Source organism: Labrus mixtus, chromosome 14 (genome assembly GCF_963584025.1).
Source record: "Labrus mixtus chromosome 14, fLabMix1.1, whole genome shotgun sequence".
NCBI lineage: Eukaryota > Metazoa > Chordata > Actinopteri > Labriformes > Labridae > Labrus > Labrus mixtus.
Window position 1 is genome coordinate 15787551 of NC_083625.1, and position 13629 is coordinate 15801179.

The window sequence follows — 13629 nt, forward strand, 5'->3', positions numbered from 1 at the left end:
TGCAACTCACATTTGCAGTGAACCTTTTCTTTGGTAAGTCTGGCCTAAAGGGCTTTGGCTGTAATTCTAAACACATTTAAAGTGTTGATAAGGTTCCTCTGCTAACTTTAATGAAAACACTAAGAACTGATCTTTGTTCTTCAAAGTTCAATATTTAAAATGTTTATTTATTAAATAAAAAACCCTTCTATCCTTTAAAAAGCTTAAATCTACACCTTTGCCCTTATTTAGATAGAAACACATTGAGCTTAAAAGTTGACTTTCATGACTCTGGGTTTCAAACAGTCAGATTAATAACAATATAATTCAATGTTTGACACAGCTCGATGATTGGCAGACACATTTTTACCGATACACAGACTGAAAGGACAACTTATGGGACCATATCCTGTTTATAACATGACTAAGACTTAGACTTTCTTTATTGTCATTCAAACTTGTACTTTACAGTGCAGATAAGAACGAAATTTCGTTGGCTCTTTGTAGTACAGGATAACACAGCAGCAAGTGTTCACATAGAAAAATAAGGTGCTGATTCAAATAGATATACAAAGAAAAGCTATGTATAAAATGACTATACAGATACATTTATTGCACGTTTGTGATGTATGTTATATTGTGGTTTACAGTCCAGTGAGGTAGTCCTGTGTGGGGGTTTGAGGGGGAATGGAGGGATTATTTTTTGTGTGTTCAAAGGTCTTATGGCCTGTGGGAGGAACTGTTACAGAACCTGGAAGTTCTGCTTCGGAGGCTGCGGAACCTCTTTCCAGAGTCCAGCAGCGAAAACAGTCCTTGGTGGGGGTGGGAGGTGTCTCTGATTTTCTGGGCCCTGGTCAGGCAGCGGTTTTTTGCAATCTCCTGGATGGAAGGAAGTGAAGTCTTAAAGATCTTTTCCGCCGTCCTCACCACTCTCTGCAGGGACTTCCAGGCTCCGGACCAGACAGAGATGCAGTTTGTCATGATGCTCTCTATAGTGCCTCTGTAAAAGGAGGTGAGAATAGGAGGGGGGAGGTGTGCTCTCTTCATCCGACGCAGAAAGTGCATGCGCTGCTGTGCATCAGACCTGTGTAAAGACTGTGTGTAGGCTGTATGTTTATCTTTACATACAATGTCTGAGACAGACAGACAGACATGAGGACATTTAACATCTGGCCAGTCTTACCAACACTTGCAGCTTCTGTTTGAAAATTGTGTTTTATTAGAAACAAACTAGATCCTTTATATGAAACATTATTAATGGTATTCTTAGCTTTTACCTTTGGCCCATTTTTCTGTACTTCAGGATACAAGTACAAGATCAATGTTTTGATTCTGAAATTTGTTAAATGAAAAAATCTATTTCCTTTGACAGTGTTGCAAAAAATAATTATTGAAATGGTATACAGTTATACCTCTTTCAAAAGTCGTACTTATTCATCCCAAACTGTACAAGATCAGGCAGAGAGGCTTCTTGTGCAGGTTAATGTCTAATGTCCTAATCCTGACAACTAAAATTTAAATATGGTGATGAATTCTGGGAGAAAAAAAAAGTTTTTACTTAAATGGTGCCACCAGAGGTTAAAGTGACCTCATCCAGGTTTAACTGTTATGTGGTCACAGGTTTGCGTGTTTAAAATGAGTTTACAGCTGTTTTAACAGGCTGTTTTTTTTTTCTCATGTAGAGGACCTTGCTGCCTGTTTTATAATCCGATGTTAGCTGTTAGCTTCCTCTGGCCGGTCCGGTGTGGGCTCCAGCTGCATCTGTTGACTAGAGGTTATCAGGTTTCTAATTGAAGGATGCCCATGATAATTTTGGCTGCTGTGCACCAAGCAGGGCTTTTAATTAACACACGGCCATGATGGTAACCTCCGACTGTGCTGCAGCCTGCTTGGTTATCTCACCACAGTGATGGAGTGGTGCAGCTGCCACATGTGGGGCGTGTGGATCTTACCTACACACACACACACACACACACACACACACACTCAGATTACTGGTTTGCAGATGTATGAGTACACTCTAAAATGTCTAGCAGATGAGCTCACAGTCCAAATGAATATCTGTACTATATACCTACCCCACACATTTGAAATAGCACTCCTACACACTCACAGTTGAATTTAAAAATCTGTGACAAATGGAAAAAAACACCAACACAATGTGTCTCGGTTAGGTGTTGTTCCACCTCGAGCCTCCAGAACAGCTTCAGTGCGCCTTGGCAGCGACTCTCCATGTCTCCTGTGTTTCAGTGATGCTTGTTGGGAGCGCTGCTGTTTGACATGCTGCTCCAAAATCCAAGGTGTTCAGGTCAAATTGAGATGTGTTTAAGAGTTTCCAAAAATGAATGCAAAGGGGCGCAAGACGGAATATTTAAAAGGTTCTTGAAGGCATCATGCTACCATCATCATGGTCTTCATTAGTCACAGTGGGGCTGTTACTAATTACAATATTCTGTATACAGTGTCACACAAGAAAGACATAAACATATTGACATTGACATCACACAGGCAAGTCATCCAGGATGAATTTAAATTTGCACGGACAAGGAAATAGTCGTGGGAACATCCACAGTAAAGTGTGGACCAGAATGTTATCTGCAAAAATAAAAACTGTCTTTCACATGATCATTTTGATTAGTTGTTTAATTTACAGAAAAATATGCTGCATCATAATATAGACATCTTTATAGGGAAATTAAATATTAGTCATATTGCACACAGCCTTACAGCACAGTCTGTTCAGTGGTACATTTTGACACTTCCCGTCAGAGCAGCTGAGTGGAGGACTAATTGGAAGGGCTGTCAATTCACACCATATTTCTCGTCGTGCTGTGGCAGTGAAAGTGTGTCTGTGTGTATGAAATACAAAAAAGTGGAAGATTTACTGTATGTATAGTTAATTCTGTAGCACTTTGAGATTTGTTTTAAATGAAAAGTGCACTACACATAAAATGTATTATTGTTATTATTCGAGTATAAATGTATATGTGAATGTGTGTGTGTTGTATTGGAGAGAGATGGTCATAATTTTAGACACAGGCCTGACAGCAGCTCTGCCTTCAGCGCTGTTAGACGTCATGAGTAAAATTAGCTGTACTGCTGTGATGGCGAGGGAAATATGTTGAGTGGGAGGCAGCTAACACTCGCACACACTCACACAAATGTAGTCATGGTCACAATGTGCTATATTACACAGTGTTAGCAAATTGGTATTTTCCATTATGCCACTATGATGTAATTTAATTGCGATATGATGCAACATTTAATGACAGCCTTCTTCACGGTGCACACATGAAAATGAGCTTTCGGTAATATCTGCTGCAGTAGGTCTGTGATTTAAAAATCTATAGAAAAACAGCATAAATTAAATTACACACACTCTTCTGTCTTCTTGGACACAAAGGAAAACACACAGGGCTGCTGATTGAAGCGGTGGGTGGGATATTGGCTCCAGCGTCTGGTTAATTGCCATTAAGCTACGTATTAATGAGGTTGTAAAAGACCACAGTGGACTAACTGCTTAACAAGATGCTATTTATACTGTCATTACTTATTAAACCCTTTAATAGATCATCATCAATCTGCTTCAATTAAAGGCCTGACTCACGTCTGTAGTGCTGCCATGAGTGTCAGAAACGTAACCTGGAACGTTTGGGTTTGGCTGCTGTCTTTAGTGCTTCTCTGCGGTGTTTGAATCACCTCCATCAGTGTGAATTCCAAAGGCCTTGAACTCTTCAAGCGAACATTTTCTGCATTGATGAGCAGCTTTTTTGCTCACTTGTAAGACACATATTCCCTGCTGCTTCATAATGGCCGATGTTACAGTGTTTTTATTGTATTTGCATTGTAAACACTGTCTACAAAAGCACTTTCTCCAATAGGACGATAAAGTTTCTTTGGAGTGAATTTGAACGCACGCTGTGTTCATTGAGTGTGATCTACAGCCAGAGACCTGTTCTTCATTTTCCCCTCTTTAAGCAACAATCACTGGCATAGATGCACATTGCTTATGAATCCAACACAGAAAATATTTGACAGACTTACTGCTCCAGATGAGTAAAACAATTAACAAGTGTAATGCCAACCAAGCTTTTGACTCCTTACTTGTCAAATACGACAGCTTGGTTTGTGGCCATAAACAGGGACATGAACGCTACACCATAAAGTAGCCAAGTTATATGTACTAAACAAGTAATAATCTACAGTGCATCGATTTTCAAAATAAGGCTTGCAGAAAATTGTAGCATTTTGCATTTTGTGTGCAATAAACATTAGTGCATGGCTACAGGTGCAAGACTATCAGTTTGGTAAACAAATAAGATCATGGTTTGGTTGTAAATTAGTGCTAAAGTACACTAGTTATGTATCTTGTTGTGTAACAAATACAATTTATGTAACATATCCCAGTGGGAACGTAACTTGTTAAAAATGTCAACATGTAGTATTTGTTTTGGGGATGTTCCCAGCAAACTAATTTCCTAGTCAATAAAATGGAAATTTTAAATTAATTTCCATTTTATTTTTATTATTTTAATTATTAATTTAAATTCAGTTTGTAACCGACTAGTCTTAATGTAAGAAAACATTCAGAAAACTAAAAATTTAGCACAATTTTTTTTAAACTGTCTGCAGGTAAACAATATAAGTGTCTTTTTTTGCTAAATGTGGCTAACATTCCAGCATTCGGTTTTCCCTACAGATTAACATCCACATGCCTGTGGTTTCCCAAAAAATAGAGTATAAAATAAACGCATGGTGGTGATTTTTTCTTTTCTTTTCCTGGTCTTTGAAGGATCACTCATGTACTGAGTGAAAGAAATGTTTTAAGTGAATGTTTTGGCAGACTGGTGATATGTAAGGTGCAATGTCAGAAATGTGTCCCCTTGTAAAGATTTGGCTTTGCAGCGTCCACCATGGGAGCTATTCTTGCCCGATTTTGTGATCTTAACACCTCTGTTATTCAGCTGCCCAACAATGCAGCACAATTTGGGAAGCTATGGATTAGGAGAGACAAGTTATGTGTATGTAAATATATAAAATATGAAGCATAAAGAGGCATCCCTTCACCTTACAACCAAGACTTACACAACCCAATGATGTACCATGATATAAATATATAGAACACAAACATATCGTAACATACATGTGTAATAGAAGAGTCTGGTCATATTGCTGTAATGACTGATAATTGTTGTCTTTTGTTGTTGCTGTAGGTCAGGTGACGTTGTGGTCCAGGTCATCCAAGAACACAGGCACCAGCAGCACATGGGTCCGCCACCAGCACAAGAAACCATCAGAGGTATGTCAATGTAGCCCTTCATCCAACCACTCAAGCATTGATACAGTACACAACAATGTGTTTAATGAAGCACAACCTCTGTTTGACCATTACAAGCTCATGGTTTGCTCTATTGCACTGCTGTCTGTTGTTTGTTGTGGCTTTGCTGAATTGTCACAAATTGTCAGATTCCAGTGAGTCGTGTGGTGTTTGGGGTTTGCTGCACACTGGCATGATGTGCTGCTTTTATGATCCAGTGGATAAGCTGAACCAGATTAGCTACCAAAAGTTAGGCCTGTGTAGAGTTTCTGGAAAAACTCAGACGGCAGAGTTTTTCTACCCTGGGTTGTTTCTTGTGCAGAGCTGAATGCTGACAAATAACACACCACAAAACCCTTCAAACCAAAAAGGTGACATCATACAGGGATTAATCTCTGGTTTGGGTTTCTGCATTTGATTGGTACATCTCTCTTTATAAGGCCATGAATACACAAAGTATCTTATTATGCATGCTCTGTGCTGACTTCTTAAACTTTGTCATTGTCACTTGTCACATAGATTATGGACACATTATGCTCAGTATATTATTCCTTGAATTTCTCTCTGGATTTAATAAAAGTTATTTTATGTGTTTGCTCCTTTGTTTTCGCCTGAGCTACAGGGTCACTTGAAACTAGATTATTTTCCGTGCATGGAAATTTATAAATAAATAGGTTTAAGAATGATTTGACCATTGAATGCACAATTTGTTGCTAAATGATGCTAATGATGTGGTTTCTGCTTTTTATTGTCAGTGTTTTGTTTTTAACTCTTTACCTTTTTGCTGCTGGTTTCATCAGGCTCTTTGCAAATCAGAGTTTTTTTTATAGATATATTTCTGCTAAAATGAAGGTGAATACATTAGATCATCTTTATGCATATACAATTATTATATTTTAGATTTAAAACACTTTAAATCACTTTCATACCCTCCATGGCTTTACTACTTGGGTTAAAGTTCAAACACTCCTGTTGTGTCCAAAGTAAATACAGCCATCTCCGTTACCGCAGCTAAATCAACCAGGCGCATGGATGGCACAAGATGGTCGGCTAAAATAACGGGTTTGTGCATCCATATGGTCATGATGAACAATCCCAAGCTCTCCTAAATGACCACCCTGAGGAAGAAACTGGCATAAACCAGTTGGAAAATGGTGCAGTGTACCAGTTGTGGCTGTGGTCGCCCTGCCACAATCACACATTCCTCCCACTGTGTCAGTGAAGTGGGATCAAATCTGTTTAACTCGTCTCTTACCGTTTGAGCAGTTTCACTCTGAAAATAAGTATCTGGCATTTGGAACAAATTACATCTTCTCTTAGAATGTAGAATGGGATATTTTTTAAATAAGTGAAGTAGAGGTAACAACCTCGGATGGCACTTGTGAAATTCTGAAGTACTTAAACACAAATCCTTAAACACGATATGATAACATCATGAAGAGGGTAATATGGTCTGGCCTCCGCCATCATTTCTCCAGAAAATGTCAAACAACTGTGTAAAGACCATTTCTCTTTTTTTTGTTCCCCTGTTGAAAGGCCGATGAGTACAGCTCTTAAAACACAAATCTTTTAACAATATGAATTAATATCTTTTTAGAGGGAAAGTTGCCCACCAATGCTACTATTTCTCCAAACCTTTTCCCAAATACTGCACAGAGCTCAAATGTTTCCTTTTTGTAACTCTCAAAAAGAGAATGAATGAAGCAAAGTGGCACTCGTGCCCCCGAACCACCCCGAAGTACAAGTCATCAGCAGAGCATCTGTCAAGCCCGTGCATTTGAAGCGTCCTCCCCCTCTGCTCCATCCAGTTAACCACAGGCTGTTGGAAGGTCCTGTCAGCAATCAGTCTCTCAGTAATTACTACTGTAGCTCGCTGCTTTGACCCGGGCTTCGAATTGAAGAGCCAGAGGGCCACGTTCCCTTTCATAATGCTGCCTCCTCACACCCCTTCAGGGGGAGGAATGCTTCCCTTCTGTAAATGATGATGTTTTGCAGTAATCTTTCTGCTTTTTTTTCCCCCCAGTAGCAGTGAGTGACAGGAAAGGTCAGAGAATGAAAAAGGGCGGGATTGACGTCTGACAAAGGTTCAGAGCAAAGTTTTGTCATGTTGGGAATGTTAAAAGTGTATCTGAAGTGATGTCAGGAAAGCTTTACTTGTCGGGAATGAGAAATGTTCTGGCATTTATCTCAGAGCTGCAGGAGACATATTGATAGATCATACTGTTCTGGGTTGCTGGTTTTAGCTGCTTTTACTTCTTGGGAGCTTTCTTACTTGTGTGTCATCAGTTCAGCTGATTCCTTGTACATTTATTTATCAAGATAGGACAGTGGATAGAGTAGGACATTGGGAAAGAGAGTGTGAAGTGACATGCAGGAAAGGAGCCGCAGGTCAGACTTAAACCCGGTCCACCTGCTTGGAGAACTACAGAATTCATTTATGGGGCGCAAACTTAACCACAAGGCCATCAGTGCCCCAAACAATAAGTGCTTAAAGGATTTGGCTTAAACTAAGAGAAATTAAATCTAAGGTATGTATGAAATAATTATATGATGAGTATTATTAAGTATTACTGATATCAAAGTGTAAATGACTTTTTTGACCCAATTATATCATTGGTATTGACCCTTTTGTTTTGTAATCAACGTGCAGCAGATTATTTATTTTCCAATCGTATGTTCCTGCACCTGACCACCACCTGAGTATGTGGGTTGGCTGTGCTCGGGTATCCTGTTTGTTGTTTGTACAAAATGACAGTATTGGATTAACAGTAGTTAAGTTAAATGAATGCAGTCATTTCACCTGATGCAGTCATAAAGTAATGCTTCAAACAGAGTCTGAATCATGCCAACTTCATGCAGCGATTTACAAGGTTGTGTGAAGGCGTGAATATTGGCTACATTTAAACCACTCTCTTCAGCTACTTTACTTTGATTCATTCAACTATTTCTGCCACTGCACTTGTGTTAAATGAATACAAATGTACTCTTCTCTTCCAAGAAGTACAAAGTCCTTTAAAACTGATCAGGAAGGCCATGGGATGAAGTCCACAGCAACTGTAAGAGCCTTCGAGTGTTACCACCTGGTACATGTATATCAACAATGTGCCTTTAGACATGGTGCATGACGGTGTATGTCTATTTTCACACAACAACAGATCAAAAATAACGGTTTATACTTCTAAAAATAATCTTTTTTTAAAGGTAAAATATATGGACTAAGAATTGCCCTTGAGCTGAATTAGATGAGCTAAACCCTTTGAAAGCAACCTGCTGCATGTCAACTCTTAGGTGTTGGTAATATCTGTCAGTGTCCTGATGCAACAGCAACATCATGTTGTATGCTTTTCAGGTCAGACATCATGACCCTTTACCTCATAGCACTTAAGTGAAGCAGGCAGGTGAAGTCAGGTTCCTTCATTTCACTTGTGATGCAGTGAACTACTCCTCAGCTGTGCAGAGAGGAGTGTTGCTGCCTTTGCTCAGCTGCCAAATATGGTTTCTACTAACTTCAACAGTGTCATTGTTTGTGTTTGACTTGCCAGATCTTTTTTTTTTTACTTACTTTAAAGGCAATGGGCAGCAGCCACCATGACACAAACAGAGAACAGGCACTCTGGAAATGATCACCACAGCAGCTCAGAGGGGAAAGAGTGTGGAGTCTGCTTCGTGACATGACGGAATGAAAGACCAAAGAGGCTTTATTTGTATCGGAGAAGTAGATAAATGAGCTAATAACGAACAGAAAAGCAACAAGCAGCACCAAATGTCACATGTAAATGTGACATTTGGTGCTGAACTTGCTCATGAGCACGAACTGAGGCCCCCGAGTTTCATTTGTTTAAAAAAAAAAAAAAACCCATTAGTAGAAGATGCTAATCAGTGCTTTGTCAAAACTTCCAGCTGATGAACTCTGTTAAGGGATTTTAAAAACACATACACAACAATCCAAAGTGTTATTTAATATACTCCTTACATTTAAATACATTGCATATGTTGTCGTTGGTTGATTTAAAGATAATGTGAATTGAAACTTGGCCGTTATTGAGTTTCTCCACCTTATTATGAAATGAACATTAATGTTCCTTGTTGAAAGTAGAACTCAAAATGTGGTACTAAAGGTGATAGTTTTTCAGGCAGTGAGAATCCTCATCAATTCAAATTGAACAGTAGCTCACAACGTGGGTGAGTTTTTGAAAGGAAACTCGCCCTTCACTGAGGGAGGTGTGGTGAATGTTAAACACTGTGGACTTGTAATGACAGCGTAGCCCTTTTCTAAAAATGAGTGTGTCTATTTGTGCCTTTTGAGAGCCTTTACTCCAGTGGAGACTTTTCTTAGAAGTGGTTCAGAGAGCTTCACTTGGTGGAAGAACGACACATTTGAATGCTTCCTCTCTCTGTAGGGTTGTTTATATCTCACTTTAGATGAGGGCTAGATTGATGATTTTGATTTTTTGATTTCCCTGACAAACAGGAAGTCATTATGCCATACTGTATAAACACAGACAGCACATATTTGGTTTTGTGGTTTAACGGTTCGGGGAAGAAGACAGACGCTTAAAACAAACAGGGCATATTTGAGCTCTCATGTACCAACCGTAAATAAAACAAAATCCTCATTTGAAAAATATACTGTAATGTTGTGTAACTGCAGTGGTACTGAGTCACAAGTCAGAGGGATGACTTTGGTCTCATCTTTTTTGACAAAAGCGGAGCTCCCCCAATCTTTAGTAAAATCCCCCTTTTCTCCCCCAGGGGATTGTGGGACACTTGTCAAAACACTACAACATGGGCAGAGGACCCAAACACATTTACTTGAGGGAGCTGGACACACCAGACTCAGGCAGAAACATGAACACACATTTGCACTTTTCAGGTCTTTTAGTATTGATAAATTGAACCAAACTATTGTAATGGTGCGGAGAATGTCTGTTTTCAAATTCTATGTTTCATTTAGACTGTTTTCAAATATCTAATGAGCATCACCTGTTGTCGGGCAGATTGGAGCCTTTGATATAATATTTATTTCAGCTCAACTTCTCAAAATGAGTCTCTACTCCGTCAAACAGTAAAATCTAATTAGCTATGGTTAAAATATTAATGAGCAAATTTTCATAAATGATGCAATATGGGAAGTAGGTGAACAAAATCATTATGTGGTTTCAACTAGTCCAGTATTTCTGGGGAAACCCTTTAAAACGGCTTCCTACAGGAAGCATATAATAGATGAAAAGTTGTTTTTGATGCTTAAAGGAGGAATGTGCGACATTTTACTCAGAAATGTAGCAGAAATCAAGTACCGGTATATGCTAATGACTGTCTACAATGAGTGAGAAGCGCGAGTCTGTGTTGTTGTCGGAGCCGTGTTTACATCAGGTTTACATGAACGGGACGGCCGACTCCTCTCCTTCTGTATTAAAGCTGTTTTTGTCAAGGACTAGAGAAAAGAGAAATAACATAGTCGCTGCTTATTTGGATGTTACGTTAGCATTTTTAGATCACAGTAAATTTACATGCAGTGTGAAGCTACGAGCTAACTAGAGTGTGCTAACATTAGCCTGCTAACATTAGCCTGCTAACATTAGCCTGCTAACACAACAATGCAGGCCACAAGCAATTGCACCTCGAGCAAAGGACAAATCTGTCCGTCGCTTTCGCTTACACTTATGCGAACGCGATGGGGAGAGGGCTTGGAGTTGCTGGAGGAGAGGAAAGACTTCATTATGGCGGAGTTGTCACCCAATAGCAGTTTGTTTTGGTTTCATGCTGGTGCTCAAAGGTGAGATTTACTGGATCAAAAAGTTGCACATTCTTTCTTTAAATCCATCTTGGCTCATCTGAGATGTGTTAAACAAGCTCAACCCATTTCAGAGAATCACTTTGCAGTTCAAAAGTTTCACAGCTCGACATTTCAGCAAAAACTGTGACTCGCAATTAGTGTAGCAGTTAATAAGTGTACAAGAACTCTTATTCACAACTGTGAAGTGGAGCTCGTAGGTGTTAAGTGCCTGTAAATGCTCCAACGGAAAGGGTACTAAACCAAAAGCAGCACTTGTTCATTTCCTCTTGCTTTTAAGGTCATTTTTTCCTCTTTCTCTTTGGTATCTGAGGTTCTCTCTGTGACATTTGGAATACAATCTTTCTTACATAATACTGTGAGTTTGCTTATTTGCTAAAATACTGATAGCGTCAAAGAGGTCATAAAATTATTGTAACTACTTTGAAATGCATTGCTTTTCTGGACAGTTCACTGAGGTGAGGAAAGGATGAAGCTGAGATCTGATGTCATAGTTTTACTCCTTTAAACCCAATCAGAAGTGTTTTCAAACGGGAGAAAGGTGCAACTTCTAGGAGAGAAACATAGCCCCAGTGCACCATGGGAGGGAGGAAGTTGACAGTGAATGTGAAGGTATGGATTAATAACATGAACTTGTTACAGTATGCATGTTAAGGTGGTATTCAGTTCTCTCTACACCCTATACACAGGTTATAAATTAGATTCACCAATATCATTTGACTCACTTTTTTTAAGTAGCAAAGGTTTAAAGTTGAACTGCTCCTTTATGGATTGTTAGGTGTTAAGGTATGTCATTTTTAGAATTGATACTGGATGCTTGTGTATGTGTTGGTGTTATTTGTTTTATGGAAATCTACCATCTTGGAAAATAATTCTTACAATCTCAACGGCACTCAACAGTTCAAATGTAGGTTTTATAAGTCAATGTGTTGGGATGAAGATTAAAATATGTTTGTGTCCTTTTGAGTCATAGCAGCACATATCAAAGTAGACATAGCTGTGCTAAACGTTTGCATGTGCATTACCAAATAATTGGTTTAACTACTGAAATCAGCAGATGAAATAACAATAACTGGTTACAAGAATAAAGGATTACTGTGGATAATTGTCTTTTTAAATCAAATGTAGAAATAGGAAGAATTCAGAGAAATTGAGTCTGGAAAAAAAGGTGATTTGAAAGTTTAGAATTCATTTGTGAAATTTAAAATAAACACATACTTGTGGAAAACACCAAGTCAGCTCAACAGCCCCTCATTGTTTATTTCTTTATTGCTTGCACTTGCCGAAGTAATATCACAATCAAATGAGGACATCGGAAAATGTCCTCAGGATATGCACAAACTCTGTGAACCACTCAAGACTGTTTCCAACAACTTGTATGTTAAAGTAAGAGTCAATGCAGCTGCTGCACATCCAGATGTGTGGATGTTATAGGTGGATTACTGTCAGGGAGGCCATGTAAACTCTGCAACATGCATTTTATTTAAAGAAAAAAGTTCTAATCCTCTTCAGTACTGGACATGGGATCCTATTTATTGATTATTAAGTAATCATTTACACAATACAAGCATGTTTATGTATACATTCGTGTGTGTGTGTGTGTGTGTGTGTGTGTGTGTGTGTGTGTGTGTGTGTGTGTGTGTGTGTGTGTGTGTGTGTGTGTGTGTGTGTGTGTGTGTGTGTGTGTGTGTGTGTGTGTGTCAAGTCCTAACAGCTGCTGCAGCTCATTAAGGTCTGGTAGAAACAGCTGTGAAACGCCATGGCAACCAGCTGCAAACAGCTGTGAGAATACACACACAGACATACACACTCTCTAAATGCAGTGGGCATTCTTTTTGAATATTGGTTGGCTTTGGACTTCAACACATACCATCCAGTAGATGAGTGCAAAAATACATGCAGTACGTCCACTACAGCAAACACAGTCTCAAGCTATGTCTTAAGCTGTCAGTGTTGCTCCACTTGCTCACCTGCTCGGTGCTCAATATAAAATATAAACAATCGAAAATATCGTTGACACTCGCTGCAAAGACATCAAAATGAGAAAGGGATAGATTACAAATGATTGATGTTAAACAGAAGACTTGAGTGAACAGACTGATACATTATACAGGAGATTGTAGGATGGACAGCAGCAAACATTTGGAAGGAAGGCAAGGAAATGTACAGTGTGGGATAAAGTAGTTGAGGCAAGGGGAAATTCAATTTGACACTCTGTTGTTGAACATGCTGCACACACATAAGCTCAAATATACACACATGCACAAACAGGATCCTATGGACATGCACTAATGGAGATAGCTGCCAGACCAATTTCCAGACTTGGTCCGCACCGGGACTTGAACCAGCGACCCTCCGGTTTCCAAGCCAAGGCCCTACAGATTGAACTCCTGCTGCTTTTAAACAGACACAAGAATCTATTCTGCTGTGGACTTTACAGAGTTGAGGGATCTGTGTGGTTTTATCAGTACATTAAATGTTGGTTTTGGTTAGCGGGACGTCTAAACTGTGGCAGAGTCCACCGAGCCATCTCTAGCTC

At 39.2% G+C, this 13629-nt stretch overlaps 1 protein-coding gene across 1 annotated transcript in view; it reads left to right on the plus strand.

Annotated features, from left to right (window-relative positions):
- jade2 (jade family PHD finger 2) overlaps window positions 1–13629 on the plus strand; it is a 166506-nt gene that overhangs the window by 24105 nt on the left and 128772 nt on the right. Inside the window, exon 3 of the mRNA XM_061055388.1 lies at window positions 5193–5278. Coding sequence (XP_060911371.1) covers window positions 5193–5278 — 86 coding nt within the window. The remainder of the gene's footprint in view (window positions 1–5192; window positions 5279–13629) is intronic.